Below are 24,601 nucleotides of genomic sequence, written 5' to 3'. Positions count from 1 at the left end.
CGAACAAGAACATTTTTCATTTCTTTTTTGCTGTTTGGATCCTGACAGAACCACTCCAGACAGTGACACTAGGATCCATGATGTGTTTAAGACTGCACACAATAGGCTAGTGAAGAAAGGAAGGAATTCCACCCCAAGGTTCCATCTCCCCCAGGAAAAACATTAGTGATAAGGGATTCTGGATGTTTCAGGCTGCGTTTATCCCAAGAGCACTGACTTGCTCTCTCTGAAAAGTGGTAAATAAAGAAAGGGAAAAAACATCAGCTGAATGGATTGATTTCAATGGCAGATGAAACAATTTGTTTACATGAAATAGTACATTGGCACAAAAGGTGCCACAGAAATGCAAGATGTTGTTATGTTTTAGGTGTTGGCATGGGGGGCCCTTGACATCAGACAACTGCAAAACCAGAGCAAAACCCATTGTGGTTCTGCAGATTTGCCAAATTCTCAACTTAACCCCTTAAAAGACAGGAACATCACTATCCAAAACAAAAACAAAACCCCAAACCAACTCCCTATGTTTGTTGGAAGAAATGACACCTTGTGTCAGATTTACAAATACTCCGATAGCAATGTCGTTTCCAGGCACCCCTGCCCAAAGGTCTCTGGGTAACTTAGCAAATGGAAACCATCACTATTATTTACAATAAAGAAGTGACCTGCCCAACTAGATTCTACCGGGCAAAGAAAGTGAGGGGGAGAGAGAAAACAGCCCCAGACACAGGTTTACAACATCCTCACGCAGGCCCTTAGGCTCTGACATGTGAGGCACATCTGATTCCTCTGCCAACCCTCTTCCCTCTATATGCTCAGATCAAAGGGTTGTTGGGTTCCCAGCGCATTGCAACTTTTTTTTTTTAAAATACTGTTGCCTATGCAGCTTCTCCACCCGCCTGCTACCCCTTCATGAGAGCACCCCAGGCTTTTCTCCCCTGAGCCCATCGGTCAAGAAAGATCTCTGCCAAGGAAACGTGAAGGCATCAAAAATGTCCTCAGAACACCACTGATGCATTCCTGCACGTGTATGAACGTGCAGAGGCGCTGGCTTCCTCCGGGCCCCGGGGGTGCTCAATCCCCTGCTCCGCCCCAGGCCCCGCCCCCACCCAATGCCTTCCCTCAAGCCTCCACCCCCACCCTGCCTCTTCCCCCCATCCCATCCCACTCCTTCTCCCAAGCCCCCACCCTTGCCCCGCCTTTTACTGCCCCACCTCTTCCCGCCCAGTTTGGCCCCCTCCCCCAAGCGCATCCCATCCCCTCTTCAGTGCCTCCCTCCCAGCACCTCCTGCATGCCGGGAGGCACTGGAGTGGGCGGGAGGCACTGAGAGGGAGGGGGAGGAGTTGATTGGTGAGGCCAGCAGCAGAGAGGAGGCACTGGGTGGGAGGGGAGAAGCAGGCTGCCGGTGGGTGCTCAGCACCCAATAATTTTTTTTCCATGGGACAATCAGCATGGTGCTGCTCTAGTTGCAAGATATCAGCAAAAGGAACCCCGAAAAACAAGCATAGCTTGTGTATGACCGATTTCTCACAAGCATGGAAATGAACTGATGCCTAACAAACCTGACACAAATTGAGACTGGTGCCATTGCTAACAGTGCCTGTAGGTTGTGCTTACATCCATGAGTGCAGCGTTGATGTAGTTGCTTGATTCGCCATCCACAGAGATAAGGAAAGGGAGGCACCGGTCCAAGGGCAGCACATCCATGCAGCGATTTTTGTCATGGTTTCTTGGCAAGAGGCCAATGCTGCAGTCTTCTGGCCGAACACGCGGCGTCACAATGTTGAGGGTCTGTAATTGGAGGACAGAGAGGTACAGGCAAAGCCTCTTAGAGTTCCAAAAGGGACGCCTTTAAACATCGAGTACAGATACTCAACATGCTCTGTAGCCTTTACTTTCAATTTTGAAAAGACTCACAAAGCTGAGATCCGGATGTGAAGCTTCCCCGAGTATGGAGCTGTTTGGATGCAGGACTTTAGATTCACCCTTGGGTGAATACCATCTGGTCCTGGTGACTTATTACTTTTTAATTGATCAATTTGTTCTAAAATCTCCTCCACTGACACATCAATTTGGGGCAGTACTTCAGATTCCCCTCCCCATCCCCCCCGCAAAAAAAAAAACTAGTTCTGACATGGGTATCTCCCCAACATCCCCTGCAGTGAGGACTGATACAAAGAATTCTCTGCAATGGCTTTGTCTTCCTTGAGTGTCCTTTTAACACCTTTGTCATCTAGTGGCTCCACTGTGTGTTTGGCAGGTTTCTTGCTTCTGATGTTCATCTTCACAATTAACCATCCAATTCTAAGACACCAGATCAGGTTTAATGGCACTTTTCTGTTCTCTCATTTAGATTACAGTTGCTGTCATGGTCACAGGGCTGGACACACTTCTGACCCACTGCCTGAGTGTACCCCCACTGGTGTCAGGCCTTGTGCCTTTACCTTCCCTGGGGCTGGAATCGTGATTCTCACACCTATCTGTCATCCTGGACTATGGTATTCTGTTAGTGCTTACCCAACAGGTCCAGCTAGGTTCAGAACCTGCAAGTCTTCCCTGCAGGTCCAAATGGGTTTGGAACCGTGGTTCTTTGCCTGGGCAGTCAATGACCAGTGGTGAATATAGTGAGTAGACAGCCTTCTTAAATCAGAATATTGTTTTATCATAACAGTAGCAATAAAGTGTAACATAAGTGAACAAGGATTATAAAGCAACAAAAAGTCTACATGCGTGTTGATATTAGCTAGGGTCTGGCCATCCTCTGGTAGAGACCCGAAGCAGGTCTCTCTTTCCTAGGCACCCCAATATCTGGGTCTGGGGGTCAGTGTTTTCCTCTTAGCTGTCTCTCACCCTGCTGGAGGGAGTATCTCCTTTTAAACCTAGACAACGTCTTTATTCTCCGGTGTTCACAACCTTCCCCTCTGCTGTCAAACTAGTCCCGTGAGCTCAGTAGGGGGTTGAAGGGAGAACACCAAAGTGGATGCCTCTTGCACTATTTTCTTAAGTGTTGAGGTGGATGGCTATGTGAAGCTATAGTTCTTTTTCCTGCTTACATGCAGACAACCTTTTCTTGAATTAGCCTGATTCACACAGTTAAACTCCCTTCTGACTATCAAACAAACTTCCAGAAGACATAGAATTGGTAAATTATTGCAGAGGAGCTGCACGAATGCCACAGTGGGACATTACTGCAGCAAACTTAGGATCTAGACCATGAACTTCAAACCATCTGAAAATGCAGGGATGTCTGAATCTGTGATTCCATCAGTACCTTAGATAAAATGTTACTGTTTGTCCCTAAATTCAAAAGTTCACTCAGGCCTGTCCACGATGGAGTTCCATTTCTAGACGGTCTGGCAGAAAGAACAATGTATCTCAAATCTCTTATGAAAACACACCTCTGCCAGGATGCCCATGGTAAGCTGAGTAATGAAAATGCCAACGCAGGAGCCCGGTTAGCAATTCATCAGTATCTTTTCCACTTGTCCAATAAACAAATATACATGTTTAAGCCCCCAAACTGTACACTCAGCTAAGGATATCTGCAACCCTGTATTCCTGTTAATAGTATGGTCTTCTCCTGCTGTCCCCCCACCGTTGTGTTCGAGCCCTCTCCCCCCCCGCCCACTACATCTTACTCCCATTCAGATAATAAAAGCTACTTGAGGCACGGCCTGATGTTTCTGCAATGCTCAGACAATGGGGTTCCACCCATCCAGAAAACTCTTGGTGCTATTGAAACAACAATTATTATGATATAATAATAATAATAATTAATAATAAATCTATAGCTATCTCAACTGGTTCATAAAGATGGCAGCGACTTATATTTTTTTTGCATCCCTCCCTGTTCTTACTAAGTACACACGATTAGGGCTGAGAAGAATGGTGTGTGTAAGTGATGTCCTGTAAACACAGCTTTCTACAAATAGATGGAGAAGGACGCTCTTAAGCAAACTAAAGAATTCCCTTCCCACAAGAGCTGCCAGTCTCCCACGGCTTGTAAAGCAAGTGAGCAGGACACAAATCTGTCTCGCTCAGATCCTGGCAAAATAAGCATAAACAGCGGTGTCATTGTTTAAAAGCACTATATTTCAGGAAACTGGGCTTTGGTTCATTTGACAGGTAAGGTGTCCAGAACCAGAAATCCTGTACAAAACACGGGCCACTTGTGAAAAGCAGATGCATTAATGGCATTGCCAGTCATTGGGATTCAAATTACACTTTTGCTGTACCCAAATCTTGGTAAATATATGCCATGTATTAACAGAAAGGATACGATCTCACTTTGTGTATGGAGGGTTGAGAGCTGGGAAGGGAGAAAACCATCTAATTCCAATGTGGCACCACAGTAGCCATCACTTAAAACTGCAGAATATTATTACTGTAGGTTGGTGCTGGTCGAGGCACTACATTGCAGTGGAGATTTGCTGCAGGTAGAGAGTTCTGCACTTTGCTGTTAATGGCTAGTCTGGATAACTTCTGAATTAATGAATGCCAAAGTCCCTCCCTTCCTCTTTTCTTTCAAAGACTTGCCTTTCCCATGAACTAGAGTTGGCTGAAAACACAAAAAGTGATTCAGAAATATTCCAGGGAATAAGTGCAGCGTGTTCAGCCCACCATTATTTGTGGGGTCATTGTTCATTGTTGCTGAGCAGCCACCAGGTATTTGTGAAAATGTTTGTGCAGCCTCAAAGTTTATTCCATTTTAGCACAAATGATTCTGCACCTGAAAATCTGCACTGGAAAGTGCATTACTCCTGGCTTGTGATTCTCCTTTATACAAAATTTCAGTCATCCAATCAGGGTGGAGAAAGAATCCCATGCAACTTGGACAATCACTCATCAACAGCACAGTCAAAGTCAACCGTTAATAAATGACCCACAAACTGACATTTTTTCACATAAACTATGAAGTGAAAGTAAGAACAAAAATATTTGTTGAAATTAGGATTGGGCCACGAATGGAGCAAAGTGCAATATTAGCAGTGAACATTATACCCACTTTTGGACTACTGGTAATCATGAAATAAGATAAAACAACTGATAAAACACATACGCAAAACACCAACTGCTATTGGTGCAGACATGAAAAGGGCCAGGTGCTCTTACCTGAAATTCATCTTTTATCTGGCTGGAATTTGTCTGTGGATCCAGTCGGCTGATATTGTAATATATGGATCGGAACTCACAAACCGGAATTGCTGTGTTGCCACAAAGACATGCCTCTAGAATGGCATCATGTACAAAGACATACTGCTCCTGCACAGAGCACAGGGACAAGATGTTGCAAATTAACCCCATTCTAAATAAATATCACAAAATTTCACAGTAAACTTAAATACCATGGAATTGTAAATGCTGATTCTGTTTAAATTGTGCTCACTACAGATTTTTAAATGTGAGTGTGTGTGTGTGCACGCACATGCATGCATGTTGTGGAAGATACAACTTGATGAGCTCCCTCCACCAGTTGCTGAGTGCATAGCTACTGCTGATGAGAGGCTGGTCTTAGCCCTGAATTCCTTCTGCCAAGATGGCCTGGTTAGTATTGTTCTTTGTACAAAATAATTTTACCAGATAATTTAAAAAGGAAAACTTGGATCTTATAGTTGGAACCAGTTCTCTACTCCTCAGGGGTGACTGCATCCCTTAATTCAGTTATAATAACCTGCAACACAGGAGTAGATGACACTACTCCAGCAATGTTTCCAGTGAGCAACAAAAGCCCGAGATCCATATATACATTCCCTGTGCCATAGATTTGTGCAGAATGTGTCTCATCAGCACAAATGTTCAAGCAGGACAAAATTCAAGTGCACTCATTATGCCCAGAAAATTCTACATTTGTGCATGTAAATGGGCAGTTTGTTGATTCAAACGGAGAAATTCTGCTTGCAGATGGGTCACAAGATGCGCAGTTACAGGTTTTTGCAAGCACAACAGCATTTTGTGAGGGAACTTGTTTTGCCCACCATTAAAAATGTGGCTTGTACAAACCCTTTCAAATTTAAACATAAAATGCGAAGCCTCTGGACCCCAGAGACATAATGGAGGGAAAAAATCAGTGTAAACATTTAGTCTAGGACAAGGATCCCACAAATAGGTTAGGAGCAATTATACCCTGGTGGTGCTATTGCAGTAAAAACAACAATAGATGCACCAACGGCTCTATTCCATCTCTCTGTTCTGTAATGGACTTCGGATTACTGGTCATTTGAAAGATGCATGGTTTTCCACATGGTAAATAGAGTGTTCTTTACAGAGACTATATCCTGGGAATGGAGTCCGGCAGAATTATAACTGTTCCCCTCTTTTCTATGCTCTATTGTCCTGATTCAGCAAGGTAATTAAGTACATATCCAGCTTCAATCAAGTGACTAGTTTCACTGAAGTCAATAGGTCCATGTACGTGCTTCAAGTATGTGCATGTACTTAGGTAGCTGGCTGAATCAGACTCTTTAATACTTTGGATTGATTAGGGAAATGTATTTTGTGGCATATTTCACTTATTTGTTTAGCTACATGTAATTAATTGATATCAAATGAGCATTATGTAAGGGTATGTCTACACTACAAATTAGGTCAATTTTATAGAAGTCGATTTTTCAGAAGCTATTTTATACAGTCGATTGTGCGTATCCCCACTAAGCACATTAAGTCGGCAGAGTGCGTCCACAGTACAGTGGCTAGCGTTGACTTTCGGAACGGTGGACTGTGGGTAGCTAGTTCCCGCAGTCTTCGCTGCCCATTGGAATTCTGGGTTGAGCTCCCAATACCTAATGGGGCAAAAACATTGTTGCCGGTGGTTTTGGGTACATATCGTCAGTCACCCCTCCATCCCTCCGTGAAATGGCAGACAATTGTTTCGTGGCTTTTTTCCTGGATTAACCACGCAGATGCCATAGCACTGCTAGCCGTCCTCATCAATGGTGTTTTGCTCGCTCTACCGCTTCTGCTGCAACCCTGCAAACTGGAGGCTTCTGCCTCAGGCTGCTCTCCCAGCTGGCAGCACTGCGTGGTCGCACCTACCCCTTGCTCCCATGGTTCATGAAGCCTGGACAGTAGTAAGGAGCCATTCAACTATAGGCTGAGCAAGTGCAAAATGGTGGTATAATGTGCCTTTGGACATTTAAAAGCTCGCTGGCGCTGTTGGTCATTGTTATTGCTGCTTGCTGTGTGCTCCACAATATCTGTGAGAGTAAGGGGGAGACGTTTATGGCGGGGTGGGAGGTTGAGGCAAATCGCCTGGCATCCGATTTTGAGCAGCCAGACACCAGGGCGATTAGAAGAGCACAGCAAGGCGCACTGCACATCACAGAGACTCTGAAAACCAGTTTCATGACTGGCCAGGCTACGGAGTGACAGTTGTGTGTTTCTACTTGATGCAAACCTGCTCCCTTTGTTGATTTTAATTCCCTGTAAGCCAACCACCCTCCCCCCTTTGAAATAAAGTAACTATTGTTTTGAAACCATGCATTCTTTTTTTTAATTAATTTAAAAAAATTGAGATAATGGACAAGGTAGCTGCTGGTGGTTTTGGGTACTTGTCGTCAGTGACCCCTCCCTCCCTCCCTCCTTCCCTCCATGAAAGCAATGGCAGACAATCATTTCTTGCCCTTTTTCCTGGATTGCCTGCACATATGCCATAGCACTGCAAGCGGGAGCCCACCCTGATCATCGCTGCAGTTGTGAGCATTGTAAACACCTCTCATTTACGCTTGGAGATTTTGGCATATATATTGGCATTACATCTTTTGGAATGTAGTTCTGATAGCACAAATTCATCTCCCCATACAGCGATCAGATCCAGTTCCTCCCTTTCGATCCATGCTGGAGCTCTTTTGCGATTCTGGGACTGCATGGTCCCCTGCGCTGATGAGCTTGCCATGTTGGCCAAGCAGGAAATGAAATTCAAAAGCTCCCGTGGCTTTTCCTGTGTACCTGACTAGTGCATCTGAGTTGAAAGTGCTGTCCAGAGTGGTCACAGTGGAGCATTCTGGGATAGCTCCAGGAGGCCAATACTGTTGAATTGCATCCACAATACCCCAAATTCGACCCAGCGATGTAGATTTTAGGGCTAATCCCCCCGTCAGGGAGGAGTACAAAAATAAATTTTAAGAGCCCTTTAAATCGACCAAAATGGCTTCGTCGTGTCGAGAGGTGCAGGGTTAAATCGACCTAACGCTGCTAAATTCGACCTAAACTCGTAGTGTAGACCAGGGCTAAGGGTTCAGATATTACCATGATAAATGCAGTATAATAGAAGAGCATAAGGCATGGGGATTCTGATGGGTCAATGCATGCTGCAACATGTGGAAACCTGGTACAATGACACTCAGCAGGACTCATGAGATAGTTTGATACAATGCAAGACAAAAACTGAACAAGGCACCAACAGATGGGTAACAAGGTGCACAATTTATCCTCATGCCTTGGGTACACTCAATATGTGCCTTTACATGGGAACATTTAATACATGCCTACTCAAGTTTAGCTACAAAGAATTCCATGTAACAACCTGGTGGCGGAAACAGGCATTGATTTAACTCACTGATGGGCTCCTCTTGAGCAGAGGCTGACAGGAGGGCTGTAAAACAAGAGAAAATAGCTGCTGGCACCTACCTCTGTCTGTACCAAATTGACCCTCTGGGATCGTAGCTCTCGCACGCAGTTAAATATGTCTACGACACCTTCATTCTCTGCCATGTCAAGCATGATGTCAATGGCAATAAAGCACCCTGTCCTTCCAGCACCAGCGCTGCAAAAAAGAATGAAGCCCTGATCAATAGACCATGAAGAGGCAGGGCTGTCAAGAGGAGAAAAAAAAATCTGTGTGTTACAGGCACAGGTGTCTTCCTTCATTAGCTGCCCCTCTGTACTGAAGGACTGGTCTTCTGTGTTGCTGAAATAGCATGAGACATAGGGAGAGCAAGGCTAGGTGGTTTTCTTGGGAAGGGGAAAAGAGAGAGGGGTAAGAAGAAAAATTGTTTCTCGGACACTAATAGGAAGATCAATGAAAAACAATATTCTAGCCCTGTCCAGCAATACTTCCATAAGCACCCGAGCTACAGAACATCTGACTCTGTTGTGAACTGAGACAGAGAGGAAACTCATGCTCTTGTAATTAGAGGCAGCTTCAGAAAATATATTTTGGAAGGGGTTCTCCCATGTGACTTTTAAAAGCACTCTGCCATACTCAGGTGCACATGTTGGAAAGGAGGGGCCAGTTCTCTACTTGCAAGATCCTTCTCCCATTTTAGCTGGTAGGAGTTACATTCGGTACATGGACAACTGGACCTGGGGTGGGGAGAGTCCAGGGTGGGAGTTGTGAGACTGTAGAGAAGGGAGCTTTGGGTTACTCAAGTGCTTAAATTTAGAACCCCCACTGCTTGTGAGACTTGAAACATCTCACATGAATGGTGTTGTCAATGAGCCCCCTCTCCCACTGGGGAAGTCATCTGAGTTGTCTAGGTGTGTCAGATAAAGAGAGGAGGAAGTTTCTCCCCATTATCCTAGAGGAAAGGGGCAAACTCAGCTAGAGCCAAGAAAACTTTTGATGTATGAAACTCCAAACAGTGCTGTAAAGCAGGGAGATATGAATGAACATGAATTAATGTGCCAGATTAATCAAGAGCTGAACAGGGGAAGATATTTTTCATTTGCAGAATTTTAATGAATAAGTGGCATTTCCTCTCTCTTTATCTCTCTACTTTTCAAAATTTTAACAAATAGTTATAACATTTCTATATTTAGAGGTCACTGGCAGTCCATAAATATCAAGCGGTGACATTATCCAGCAAGGCATTGGTAGGGAGAATTTGGTAATTATCACTTAGAGCTAGTCATTAAAATTCAAAAGCAGATAAATAACAGAGAGCGAATGGCATTTATTCATTAAAATGTGAAGGATGAAAAATCTCTCCCCTCTTTCTCAGCATTGCTGAATCAGGACCAGTCTCTTTCAAAGGCCAGGCCTGGGTCACAGCTCTGAAAGAGCAGATAGAAACCCAGAGCTACCACCTGCCAGCTCCTGGGGTTTCATTTGTATTTTACTATAAATCTGTCTGCCTGCTAAAAACAGAGGGATTCATTTATTTCCCTTTTTGGGGTGGTCTTGGAATTCATTCTCTCTTCCCCCTCGCCTCATACACGCACTCCCTAAGAGGTATGGGACAACAGTTTGTAACTGGCTTATGGTTGATTTGGTTTGGAGGGGAAAGCACGGAATAGCAATTGTGTCCTCGGACCTTGCTAGCTTGAAGTTCCACCTATTCCTCTTCCATAAACAGATATGTTTGCGTGTTTTGTTGGGGTGGAAGCATTGGGGAAACAGCTGGTATATACTATTTCTCTGTTCTGGTAATGTCTTTCTTGCAATGGGATATTGGCAACTCTTGTTCACTGGTTGGAGGCCACAGTGCTATTATATGCATATATTAATGCAAATACAAAATCAAATGCAGCTCAATTTAAAAAAAAAAAGAATGGATAATTTTGTGACTACCACTTGTTTCTGTCCTCACTATGCGGGGTTACCAAGACATCAGCTCATCGTCACACGGTTGAAGAAGGGACTTTTCACCCCATCAGACATTACATAACTGGTTATGTGAATTCTGGAGGTCTGGTGACTCTCTTTAATGCATCTGGCACTGGCCTCATACTGGATTTGATGGCCCACTAGTCTGATCCAAACTAACAAAAACAGCGTTCCTATGCTGCAAGGATTTCACTATGTTCCCCAACACAAATACTTACCTGGAGTCATTTTCTAACATTGGCAAGGGTAAGGACTGACAAGTCTGTCAGCAGGAGGCTGTACCTGAAAGGCAGCATGGGTGAGTGGATAGGGAACTGGAGTCAGTCAGGAGATCTGGAATCTGGCTTTGCCACTGACCGGCTGTATGACCTTGCCCAACTCGCATTACCTCTCTGTTACCCCTGCCCTTTGTCTGTCTCACACATTTTAGCTTGTTCACTCTTCCAGTCAGGGACTGTTTTCTCAAATGTTTGTACAGCGCCTAGCTCTAGGGTGCTCCAGTCTCAGCTGGGGACTCTAGTGGCTACTGTAATACTTATCATAATTATAACAATAACCTGTATAATGCTCAGAGTTAGTGAGCATGTAGTCCAATATTTTGAGCCTTCCTTCTTCTTAAACAAGCAGGTCTTCCTGGTACACTTTGGTCTAAGTTGCTCTTAGGAAGCTACATGGCAGATTTCCAGAATGAAATTAAACTCCCAGGCTCTGGGCTAAGTGAAGGCTAAAAACTATATACAATATTTGGCATCTCCCACTAGGCAGGGGAGCAGGAAGACCGATATCCTGGACTCGATCTTGCCAGTGGCTGAAGAGCAAAAGTAGAAGCTGGGGTACAAGTGTGTACATGCAAAGGTGGTTGAAAGTTCCTTCACTTGATGCTGCTCTAAGTTATGCCAATTGTCACAGAAGGGTGAAATTGCAGCCAAGGATGGGTATCCCAGCCATGCACCATTTCCCTCTGCTACACCAGCAGCATGGAGGGCACTGGGCTAAGAGCCCCTATGGCACCAGAGGATCCTCTTCATTGGAGTGATCCTCCCTGGGCCAATGATGCCAGTTCCACGGCCAGTTTACACCAGCAATGAAGCATAAAGCAGCCACTGCACAATGGAGAACCTGTTCCACTGTGCACAAGTTCACCTCTAAGGCCAGCAAGCTGTATCATTAACAGCAAAAAGTAGAGAGGTGATCACTAGGTTGAAAGAAACAGGAAAAACTTAAGGGGACTGGGACAGAAATGAGCAATGACAGACAAATAGACAGACAGATTGCATACCTGCAGTGCACAACTATAGGCCCCGCCTCAGGCGGATTGAGGAACTTCACCTGCCGAACAAAGCCCAAGAGGCCTGTGGCATAGCAAGGAACCCCGTGGTCTGGCCAGCTGGTAAAGTGGAACTGCCGAATCTCTCGGATCTCATGGTAGCCTTTCTGAGGAGACAATGCAACCTCTATTTTTCTTCCTTCATGTCACAATCACCGTATTTCACTGCATTCTTTACTCATTCAGAGGGCTGAACTACCATTTAAACATAATTATATAAAGCCACATTTCATATACCACTTCTCACTTCTGGAGATTTCAAGGTGAAAGATCAAGAGATTTCACCTTCCACTACAACTGAAGTGTATCACATAAGCCTGAGGATTATGAAAGTGGTTATCCGCTACCCATTCACAGTGTATTGTCTTAAATGCAATTTAAAATTAGCTAATCAGTAACATTATGGGGTAACTTCAGTGCCAGGGTACCTTTGCTCAACCACACCTGCAAAGAGAAACTACTAGTGGTACAAATTCCCAGCTCATTTCCACTCTAGTATCCAGTCTGTTCCATTCATTTTTTTTCCGATGAAGTGAACGTAGTGCTAATGACGGACAGGCCTGGAGACTGAAGGCCATAGAGCAGTTAAGGCACAGGCTGCAAAAGAGAAAGCTTCCCAAAAATCACCCATCAATGCATTTCAACCCTGAGAAGGAGAGATTGCATCTAGTGCTGAGAGGGTAGGTATGTTGTTTCCATACCCATCCTTGGCCTCTGGTGAGGCTACAGACAAGGACATCAGTCACTGTCTGTTCTGATACAGGTACCTGTTCTCTAGGAACTGGACCATCACCACCAGTTTACTCCACACACATGCTGCCAAAGAGCTTCCACTTAGTTACACCATTTTGTCGCTGACATTTTGGGCTATGGCACAGAGATTGCAGGGTTCCATATTCGATTACCAAGCCCTTTGATCTGCCAGACCTGTCTTTGGTTATTTCTTGCCAAACAGTTCAGTGGTTCAACAAAATATGAAATCAGGGCACTAGCAACTGGAACATATTCCAGTGTAGCTGTGATGAAGTTTAATGAATGGTGTGAGTTTTCTTAGAAAGCTTTAAAATTGCTTATCAAGGGTGTGAGGTGTGATTTGGGCAGACCTGCAATGGTCTGTTATTTAGGCTTCCAATTTCCACCGGTGCTTCACAAAAACCTTCCACTAAACTGCAGATTTCGGAAGAATATACATATTTAGACCCTGAATGTTATTTTTTATTTGTTTTTAAAAGAGCCTCTGCCTGGGATCTAATTTTACTGGTGCTTTCCCACCCCCCACCCGCAATTTGCCAGTGTGAATAACTATAGTCACTATTCATGACATGTAGACATCTACCTACTGGATTCATAGATGCATTTAGACACTTGAGTGCTATGAATTGTATCCACAGTTATTTATGCTTTCATCTAATTGCTGATATGAACTTGGAAGATGCTTCATAAAAATCGGATTACTAAGGTAGAAAACAAGTCAAAATTTAACCCTCCCATATCCACAAGCTTCCTGGTTATGTCTGTGTGGAACCATGCTTCAGATCCTAAGTGAGGTGTTATGTCTGAAGTAAAATTGACTGGGGACTTCCTTACCTTTTGTACAGTAAATGTGCGTATGACGTACTCTGCCAATGGCTCTGTCTCAATTAATGTGACTTTAATATCTCCATAGACCTCTGTGTCATCTGGCCAGTATCTAACACATTTCACCTACAAGAAGAAAAAATAGACTGTAGGGATGGGTGGGGTAATGGATTGTGTAATTCAAGTCCAATCCAAAAACTGGATCTTTAGTTAATGTTCAAAGAAGTTCACTTAACTGCATAAAAATGTTTTTACATTTGTAATTATTTCTAACATTGTGACTGGGACTGAAATCTGGAGCCCTGACATACTGTAAGTGAGTCTGTTCTCACAAATTTCTCAGCCCAGTTTTGCAGACGTAATTGTTTTGACCAATTCAGAGCAGCATCCACATTTCTGAGTACTCATCAGAAAAAGGACCCAACCTTTTCAGTTTTGCCCATCGGTACCAACACATTTCAGTAGCCTGGTGGCTACTTGAAACAGAAACACTGAACAAGGCTGACAGCAGCTGCTCTGACTCACATGGCTACATCTGTTGTGTGTCCTAATCACAAAGCATCTATAGTACAGTGGAGAAACTAACAGCTCAAATACCACCCTTATGCCTGTGGTAACCTCAATCTGGTCAACCCCTCCTGTGTCAGCCGTCTGCCCCTCAGTGTCAGTAAACGAGCAGTTTCTAGAAAGGAGCTCCCCATGTACTAATTGGCATTTCTGAAGAGATTACTTCAGCATGCAAGGAACCAGTATCCAGAGTAAGTGGGATATGGGGATAATTCTCTCAACATTGTGGCCCAAATAAATTTTTGAAGGAAGGATTTCTGAAACCTCAAACAAGTAAAATTATTTAAAAAGGGGGGTGGGGAGAGAGAACTGGACATTGAGGCGAGAGGAGCTAGGAAGTGGGGAACATAGGGGAGCAGGGTAGGAAACAAGGGTGGGATAAAAGAGATGGGGAAATATGGGATAGAAGACATTGTAATGGGTTAAGAAAAGGAGGAAGTAAAGGCCATTTCAAGGCCATGCAATTTGAATAGGGATTATTCCCTTTGAATTGCTGGGGAAGAGCAAACCCTAGCCTTAGTTAGGCTTGCTAGGATCCTCAGAAACAATTAGGCCTACCTGACTGGCACAGCTACTTGGCCCCTTCCAAACCCATTCCCTGGAGCCACAAGCATCTTGGTTATCTTTAAAAGCATAGATTTGCCATGATAAGTTCTCCTATCCTGACTCTTTATACCCCTGGCCCTTGTTTCCACCATTCTCTTTGTACATGGCGCCTAACTGGCGGAGGTGGGGTCGCAGATCCAAACCTTCAAAACCTAGCACCTCTGCTATTCACCATTGATACACTGATCCTTCAACAGTCACTGAGACCAGATTAAAGAAATATCCCATATTCTTGCTCATGTGAACTTTGCGGATAAAGAATAAGTCACATAAATTACACAGAACTCTACTTTGTTTCTGTAGTAAAAGGGTCAGTTTCTCAGCTGGTACAAATTGGTGTAACTCCACTGAATTCAAGAGTTAAACTGATTTATACCAGCTGAGGATCTGGCCCAATATATTTCCATCTAGAGGAAATAAAAACACAATGGGGAAAGGTGCTTACCAGAGATGAGGGGAAGCAGCTAGGAAATAAGAAAATTAGAGTGCAGTTTTAAAGAAGAAACCTGAGTGGTTTAATCTATTATCTTGTTCTTCAAAGTGTAGTCACTGAAAGGCATTTACAAGATACTCAGAACAGTAGAAAGTTACTACGTCTGCTACTATTTTGGCTGCATCTGGTGAGGAAGTGGTGGAGAGCACTGGGAATACAGCCTCCTTACCCTGCCAACTTCCACCAGGTTGGTGACCATGACAACACTTGCAGAATTCTCCTGCCAAATCATTCTCCAGAAATCCTTAACCGTCTCTTGCATGGGACCTGGGGCAGGAGAAGGGAGAAAAAAGGACATCTTAAAAGGGTAGGTTTAATGCCAGCAATCCTTTTCAGCTGTTCTCTGCCTACAGCCCTGTTCACCTTAAATCTCACCCTTCTTACAGGGTATTTCCTTGATCTTCAAGGTGACATCCACTGAACAATACTGACTTGTTTAATAAAACAGATACTCTCTCCAGCAGGGCGGGTGAGATTTTAAGGCTCCAGGACTGCAGAAACTGTGGTGATGGAAGCATTATACGTACTAGAGAGAGATACAGTACGCAAACAGATACATATGATCAATCCAATACATTATGGATGTGCCCCTGTGGCTCTGGGGTTAAGTCACCACAGGAAGTTTATTAGGGCAGAGCTTCTCTGAGCTTGCTTCTCCCTCCTCCCGTACATTGCAGATGAAAGCCTGTTTCCTACCCCAAACCTGTGTCTACTATCACTGTCTCTATGCTCCACCCTCCAGATTCCCTGTACAGCTCTACTCCCTGTACCCGTGTGACCTCAGTCCTCATCTCTAGTCTGCTTGTATGTATTAAAATCTACCATTGCATAGACATGGAAGGGGCCTGGGAGCAGGCCAGTTCAAGGGGTGGCATAGGTGCAAGGTAGGAGGGAGTGGGCATAACTGGTGGTGAGGGAAGGGGTCCTGGCAAAGGGGTATGGCTGGTAATGGTGTAGCAGGGAATGGGAGGGCAGTAGGGACATCAGGGCTGTGTAGAGGGGAAGCATGGAGAAATAGATATCAATGTTCATAGCTAGCAACATGAATCTTCACGTTGCTGGTATTTTTAAGTGGTGGGAAAGTCCCCCACAAAATCTTCACCAACTTACAGGTGAGGCTGCTCAATTACATTTTCTATCTACTTAGTCCACTGCAAATCCAGGAAGACACCAGTTATGGATGTAGTCATAAACACACCAACCTCCTCCCACAGGCCTGACCATGCAAACAAACACACTCTCAGATTCTTCAGCTCCATAACAAACTCCCTTTCAATTCTGACCCACCTTAATACACAGCCAATTCCTCAATCACATTCCAGTGCACAACTTACTCTGACCTCATTCTTCCTGGACAAATGACTCATTATTGACTTAACTACTACCCATAGGTTTAGATGTTCTTTATGTTAATCTAGCTCTGGTTGTGCATTTGAGTATGTTTCAAATATCCTCACAAGCAGTGTACTGGAATGTGTCTGATTTTATTTTCTGTGCTTGAATACCACTCTAAGCTTACAGATATTAAAACACAGGAGATTTACTCTGGGAATGGCTCTTGGATTAGCTTAGCACATCATTGTCTTTAGAGAAATAGTTAGATGCAGGAGACTGCCACTTGCCTTGAGTTGCAACGTAGTGACGAGGCCGGTGGTATCCCTGGGAAAATATAAGAGAAGGGAAAACAAATCAGGAAGGTCCATAAAAATCACACGTCAGAGTGAGCAAACTGGCATGAATTTTACTTCTTCTGGCTAGAATCAGCTGTTGTGCTGTGAATGAGGCACGAGCACTAATGGGTACATAGAAACCCTACATGAGTCACATGGTCCCTTTGAGGAATTACAAATGGCAGGAACTGCTTTAGTCCTCTTTAATAATTCAACTACCATGAAATGTTTGGAGTTTTCATAGCATGGATTTGATGGTACCAGAGAGAAAACAAGAATGAGGCAGTTAATCTCTCTCTAAGGGTCTCTCTACACTTGGAGCTGAGAGGTGTGACCCCCCAGCCCAAGGAGACATACCCCCACTAGCTCTCATCAAGTTGGTGCACTAAAAATAGAACACAGTCATGGCAGTGCGAGTGATGGGAGGGGCTAGCTGCCCCAGGTACATGCCCGCCAGAGACCCCAGACGTGCGCTCAGGGCAGTTAGCCCATCCCGCTGCTCACACCGGCATGGCTTCATTGTCCTTTTAGCACACTAGCGCACTGAGAGCTAGTGTCAGTATGTCTCCTCAGGATGTGAATCTCCCCCCAGCTACTCGTGTAGAGATAGCCTAAAGAGGTACCACACCCACACGCAGATATGCTGATATGGTTCTCTGTCACGCAAGGTATGTACCCAGCCCTTACATCTATGTAGTTGGCGTTTATGTAGTCTGAGTGAGGGTCTCCATCCAACAGCTGCAGTCTCACTCTTGAATGATCATCTGAAAGATGAAAAGAAAAAGAGTCAAGTCAAAGATGAATAAAAGTACTAAGTGTTTCGTGTGTGGTTAAGTGGAGAAGAATATGGCTGTCCTAAGGCAGTGGAAAACACAAGTGGGCAGATGTACTATAACTGAGCTTTCCATTTGCTGCTTTTTGGTTAATTGAACACATACAGCTGTATCAAAGACCATCATGGTGCTATCCATAAATTTGTCCATGATTTCCTTTTGGTATTTAAGGTGTTACCTTTACATCCTGTGGTTACCTTTTATTTATAGTAGGCATTTATTATTCACTGAAGTTAATATAATCTGTTATGAGATTTACACATAACATGAACATTCTTCATTTTCTGGATCTCAGCCTTCATCCTCTTAGGGTATGTCTTCACTACTTGCCAGGTAGTGATTGATCTATCGGGGATCGATTTATTGCGTCTCATCTAGATGTGATAAATTGATCCCCGAATCAATGCCTGTACTCCACCTTGGCAGAAGGAGTAAGTGGAGTTGACGGGGGAGCCGCCGCGGTCAACTCACTGCTGTGAGGATGGCCAGGTAACTTGAACTAAGATACTTTGATTTCAGCTATGCGAATAGCATAGCGGAAGTTGCGTATCTTTGTTCGAACACTCCCCTCCCCCCCGCACCAGCATAGCCCAGGCCATAGGGAAGTGTCCAGATCACAAAAGCCAACACCACGCTTAGAACTAAATGGTAGCTTTCCTGGTCTGCTCAGAAGAGGGGCCAAGGATTGACAGGACTAGGGAAACTGAGGTGAGAGTTGAGATTAGGATTGTTACAGAAGAGAAAAATAAATGAGGTCACAACAGAGGTATTCAAAATACTGAATATAAAGATGGTAAAACAGTCACTCCTATTTACCTCTCTCATCATATGGAGAAGAGCTCTGTGAAGCTTGAAAGCTTGTCCCTTCCACCAGGAGAAGTTGATCTTACTTCACCCACCTTGTCTCTCTCAAGAAACCACTTTTTTACCTCACCCACCTTGTCTCTCTCAAGAAACAAATTTTTCAGTTTTCAATAGAACTGAAGAATACAAAATTTAAAACTGATACCAAGGAACATTCTGTTTACATGGGAATGTACACAGCACAATGAATCTATATAACTCATTGCAACAAGACCACACTGAGGCCAAGAGTTTAGCAGTATTCAGTTACTTTAGATAGGGTAAAAAACTGCATAAACCAATCTCTGCCTGAAGTTACAAACAAACTTCTCCATGGGCAGATTATTCCCGAATTTTGCACTTGAGGATTCTTCCACCTTTCTCTGGAGCAACTGGTGCTGGCCGCTGTCAGAGACAAGATACTGGGCTAGCTGGACCACTGATCTGATCCGGTCTGGCATCTCCAATGTTTATGTACAGAAATGCCTAGGTAAGGATCAACTGCTGAAAAATAGCTTCTATTTTGGGTGCTCAACACTAGACACCTTGGGTCTGATTTTTTGAAGAGGTGCTAAGGATCCAGAGTTTCCATTGACTTTAATTCCTATGAACTAACTATCTAGAAATTAGCACCCAAGGACTAAGGCACTGAGAATTTAGAGGCACTTATGAAAATTTGGCCCCAAACATCTAACCGGTCATTTAAACACTATCATCATGATTAAACATACAATCATAGTAATTGCACATGCAAACTAGAGGCCTGATCCCATACCACTGAAGTCAAGAGATGCTTTGCCACTGAATTTAATGGAAACAGGATCAGGTTATAAGTGGCCAGATTTATGTGCATCAGTTCTGGAAACCAGGGCCCAGATGCATATGGACATGTATTGCAATTAATTTTCTTATGGGAGAGGTACAAAACCCAATAGTGTCTTGACTTTATGGGTCAGGTGTTTTAACACAAATGCAATGGATAAACCTACAAATACAGACACACTATCATGGCTGCAAAACCCCATAATTGTGCTAAAAATGGTTATGCAGGTCAGGCAGACTGGAGTTCTGTTATATGATTTGGGTTCACAAATATGGGTTTTGTGGATGTAGTGAGTACATGTGTATTTCTGCAGATGCACACATTGCTCCCACTTTTAGAAAGTTAGCTGTACTTAAACCAGTACATTTTGAATTTTACTTAACCACATGGTCAGACAGGCAAAAGAATTTATGCTAAGAGTAATTTACAAAGACAGCTAGAGAGCTGATTAGATTGTATGTATGGAAGCAACACACAAAATGTACTGCAGACAATTGCTCACAAGGCATGGAGCCAAGCTAGTGAGAATCATACAGAACAGAAATTAAAACGATCTTAGACATAACGGGGGAAAAGTTAACATTCCTCTATAGTGATGTCACAAGGAGATCAGAACCTTAAGAATGTCTAGTTTATCGCAACAATGTAATTGAAAAGAAACAACAAATGTTCCTGCCACACTATAAAGAATCACAATTTGAACCTCTAAGGGACTATCCTAAAAATATGTCTAAGAAGGTGGCGGCAGGAGAAGAATATCACTTGTAGACATTTATACATGAGGAAGGCAGCACTTTTGTTGACATAAAGAATAAAATTTTATCTTTAAAGGAAAAAATTGTGGCTTTATCTGTAATGCAAAATAAGCTATGAAGAAACAATCATTTGAAATGAAATAAAGAAAACTTAAAAACAGAGGAGGCATTTAGGCTGAGGTCCAATTCTGTTTTTGGACCAACTGAAATATGCTGGGAGCTCAGTTTTTCTTCTGTGGGATCGGAGGCATAATATCTCATTGCACTTTTTATAGAAATGAGATTTTATTTCTCATGGGAGAAATATTTTGCTCATAGGGTGAATGGTATTAATGATGTCTTACCTTTCAGGAGGGAGTGGGGCCTTTAATCTAGTTCATATTTTTAGGGGAACTGGCTAGATAAAAAGTTAATGAAATAACTTATCTTTTAAATCACATTTTCCCAATGCTTTGCAAAGCTGTTAGGAATGTACCTTATGGGGGAAGGTACACAGTACATTAATGCACTAAGAGTAATACTAGTGTTCTCATAAAGCATCTATAGATTTTAAAATGCATTACAAAGGAAGGCAAATATCTTTTCTTTTAAATGGGGAAACTCAGACACACAGAGATGAGGTAACCTGCCCAAGATCACACAACAGGTCTGTACTAGAGATGAGGTTAGAACCTGGGTCTCCTGATTCTTAGAACTTTCCATTACTGGACCACACTATCTCAGAAGCCTCTAATCTCTGGCAAGCTAAGCTCAAGTTCAAATCAGAGTGTGGGTGAATTCATTTCACATCACAAAATCACCACACATTTTAGCATGAGTGGGAGCATCTGCTTAAGAGCAAGCTCATGCCTACAAAATCCAGGGCTGTGAGAAACTGCTGAAACATTGTAATGACATTTTTTATCATTTGATTTTGCCATATCATCTTCTACCCTTGTGAATTAACATAACTAGAAAAAATTACAAAAAATTGGCTGTAAACCAGTTTTACTACCAAGTCCAAACTGAGAAGGATTTCACAGAAAATAGTTCCATTCTGGAACACCAAATTCATCATTTCACACTTGTGTCAAAATTCCCATTTTTGAATAATTGTGACTGTCGGTGTGATTATTTCCACATCTCGTTTTGACACTAGAGTTATCCCATGAAGTGGAAGCTGTACAGAGGCATGGGGCAATATTTTCAATGAGGTGAAGACAGCAGCCAGGAACAGAATATTGTTCAGTGAGGAAGTCAGGAACATAAACTAAGCTCATCCCTTCTTGGATTTAAAAGGGTTTTTATTCTGTACCCATCCCTGACACATACTTTTTATTTTTATGAGCTGTGTTGCTCTCCATGGTACCGACTCAAGTCTATATTTTTCTCCACGTAAGAAAATTCTGACTGAATTATTTATGCTTCATTTGTGCTCTTTGACAGTAGCTCAAATGCCTTTGCAGAAGCTGTCCCTTCTGCACTTTCCATAATTTTATATATTTCAATGATGTTCCCTCACAATCTTCTCCGTCCCAAAGGATATTTCAAGACATCTCTTTTTTTTAAAATTAGTTTCCCTGTAGGATTCTCTTTGCCTTCTGTTCTGTATTTTCTATTTCTATGGACCAAATTGTGACTTTGAAGTCCTGGTCTGTTTTGGAGGCTGGAGGGACTGCACTGCAGTAGGAGCCCTGGGAGAATTCTGGCTGACTCAGCTGTAATTACTCCCTGGGTACCAGGAACAGCACTTCCCTTTGACAGAAGGCATCCCACTCCATGCTGGGTTATATCAAGTGGGGACAGTGTTCAGCCCAGGGGAAAAGGAGAGGGAAAGACTTGTTGTGCTGTCGTAGACTATCAGGCCAGAAGGCACCATCATGATCATCTAGTCTGACCTCCTGCACTTGCAGGCCACAGAACCTCACCCTCCCACTCCTGTAATAGACTCCTAATCTCTGGCTGAGTTACCGAAGTCCTCAGATCATGGTTTAAAGATTTCAAGTTACAGAGAATCCACCTGTACAGTAGTTTAAACCTGCAAGTGACCTATGCCCCAGGCTGCACAGAAAGGCAAAAAAAAAAAAAAAAAAAGCCAGAGTCTCTCTGCCAATCTGACCCAGGGGGAAATTCCTTCACAACCCCAAATATGACAATCAATTGACCCTGAGCATGTGGGCAAGACACACCAGACAGAAACATTGGAGAAAATTTGCTGTAGTAATTCAGAGCCCTCCCCATCTCGGATCCCATCACCAAGCGTTGGAGATAGTTGCTGCTAGCAGTGGCAGATTGGCTACATGCCATTGTAGGCAGTCTCGTCAGACTATCCCCACCACCCAGGGGTGGTCTCAGATCTCAGCATCCCTGACTTTGAATGGCTGGGGGGAGATGCAGTGAAAATCTGGACCAAAAGTCCAATAACAGTTGCTGTGATTTTTTTATCTATATAATGGGATAAACCAAAACCTCAACACCAGACACCCCCAAACATTTTGGAGGACTAAAAATCCAGGTCTCAAAATGATTCCAAATAGTTTCACCCAAAGCACATTTTTATTTGTCCATATTCAGGCAAACAGATTCCTCCTTCCTCACTGGTCCCTGGTCTACAAAGAGGACTCTTCTTTTGTCCCCCGATCTTTGCTTTATTTTTCAGATCTTTACATTAAAGGCTAAATCCTAAACCCAGACACACAGCCCACGTATCTTGGCACTGTACTGAGTTCTGCTAGGATACCTCCCCCAGCACCGGGAAACCTCAAGGCTGAAGTCATTCCCACACAGACGACACATACCACCTCCCCAGCAGGAAAACTGAAGGATCTGTGTGGTTTTGAAGACATGACCCCAACTCCACTCAACTCCCGCAGCTCCCCACAAAACACCTCTGTGTACTGGGTTGCAGGGAGCCCCACAAAGCAGAGCTTCACAACACTCAAGGGAATTAGGACCCACTGTGCTGAATCCCTGTATCCTTCCCCCATGTGCGGTGGAACTTGACCTCTACCACTGCAGTTTGGGCTGTTTGCAGCTGCAAGAGTTGGGATTGGGAGAAAGACCTACTGGTATCTGCACAGAGAGGTTAGTGCCCTGTTTTAACACAATACTGAGAAGGAGGAGTGAGCTGGGAAAGATAATCCTTGTACTGTATCAGAGTAACAGCCGTGTTAGTCTGTATTCACAAAAAGAAAAGGAGGACTTGTGGCACCTTAGAGACTAACCAATTTATTTGAGCGTAAGCTTTCGTGAGCTATAGCTCACTTCATCGGATGCAGTGAGCTGTAGCTCACGAAAGCTTATGCTCAAATAAATTGGTTCGTCTCTAAGGTGCCACAAGTTCTCCTTTTCTTCTTGTACTGTATCGTTACCCAAAGGGGCATAAGGATAAGATGTTCTGTGATTCATGGAGCGGTGCTACTGCGAGAGGTTACAAGAGAGGCACTTACAGAAATTACAGCAAAATCAGAAAGCCCTTCAATGCCCTTCCCATGGGGACTTGTGGTTCCTGTTTCAGGAGCGGTGAAACAGTAATAGAAATATTTAGCAAAGCATGTTAATTGGCAGCTGTAGCCTTTTAATAAATAAAATGGTAAAACTAATCAGTGCAGACTCTGGCTCTTGCCAGCAATTGCATTTGAACCACAATTACGCAGTTTGTTAAAGGTGCAGTGGTTTTATTCACCATTTCCCAAGATATCTTGCCTGCTCAGAATTTTGTGGCATGTACCCAATAAGGACATATCTCCTTCTCATGATTGGCCTTTAGGGAGTCATAAGAACATAAGAATGACAATACTGGGTCAGACCAAAGGACCATCCAGCCCAGTATCCTGTCTACCGACAATGGCCAATGCCAGGTGCCCCAGTGGCAGTGAACCGAACAGGTAATGATCTAGTGATCTCTCTCCAGCCATCCATCTCCACCCTCTGACAAACAGAGGCTAGGGACACCATTCCTTACCCAGCCTGGCTAATAGCCATTAATGGACTTAACCTCCATGAATTTATCCAGTTCTCTGTTAAACCCTGTTATAGTCCTAGTCTTCACAACTTCCTCAGGCAAGGAGTTCCACAGGTTGACTGTGCACTGAGTGAAGAAGCACTTCCTTTTATTTGTTTTAAACCTGCTGCCCACTATTTTCATTTGGTGGCCCCTAGTTCTTATATTATGGGAACAAGTAAATAACTTTTCTTTATTCACTTTCTCCACACCACTCATGATTTTATATACCTCTATCATATCCCCCCTTAGTCTCCTCTTTTCCAAGCTGAAAAGTCCTAGCCTCTTTAATCTCTCCTCATATGGGACCTGTTCCAAACCCCTAATCATTTTAGTTGCCCTTTTCTGAACCTTTTCTAATACCAGTATATCTTTTTTGAGATGAGGGGACCACATCTGTACACAGTATTCAAGATGTGGGTGTACCATGGATTTATATAAGGGCAATAAGATATTCTCCATCTTATTCTTTATCCCTTTTTTATCCCTAACATCCCGTATTCTTTTTTGACTGCCGCTGCACACTGCGTGAACGTCTTCAGAGAACTATCCATGATGACTCCAAGATCTTTCTCCTGATTAG

The 24,601-nt window shown here is 43.5% G+C and overlaps 1 protein-coding gene across 9 annotated transcripts in view; it reads right to left on the bottom strand.

Moving 5' to 3' along the window:
• PTPRT (protein tyrosine phosphatase receptor type T) overlaps nucleotides 1-24,601 on the bottom strand; it is a 740,387-nt gene that overhangs the window by 11,396 nt on the left and 704,390 nt on the right. For all 9 annotated transcript variants that reach the window (XM_048819787.2, XM_075118814.1, XM_075118815.1 and 6 more), the window contains 8 exons: nucleotides 17,470-17,546; nucleotides 16,735-16,771; nucleotides 15,282-15,379; nucleotides 13,456-13,572; nucleotides 11,821-11,975; nucleotides 8,624-8,759; nucleotides 5,111-5,260; nucleotides 1,616-1,789 (listed from right to left, as the gene is read on the bottom strand). In XM_048819787.2, the coding sequence (XP_048675744.1) occupies nucleotides 1,616-1,789; nucleotides 5,111-5,260; nucleotides 8,624-8,759; nucleotides 11,821-11,975; nucleotides 13,456-13,572; nucleotides 15,282-15,379; nucleotides 16,735-16,771; nucleotides 17,470-17,546 (944 nt within the window). The remainder of the gene's footprint in view (nucleotides 1-1,615; nucleotides 1,790-5,110; nucleotides 5,261-8,623; nucleotides 8,760-11,820; nucleotides 11,976-13,455; nucleotides 13,573-15,281; nucleotides 15,380-16,734; nucleotides 16,772-17,469; nucleotides 17,547-24,601) is intronic.

The sequence above is a fragment of the Caretta caretta genome, chromosome 13 (genome assembly GCF_965140235.1).
Source record: "Caretta caretta isolate rCarCar2 chromosome 13, rCarCar1.hap1, whole genome shotgun sequence".
In the NCBI taxonomy this organism is placed as follows: Eukaryota; Metazoa; Chordata; order Testudines; family Cheloniidae; genus Caretta; species Caretta caretta.
Note: the sequence above shows the minus strand (reverse complement) of the source record. Positions and strands in the feature narration are given on the sequence as shown.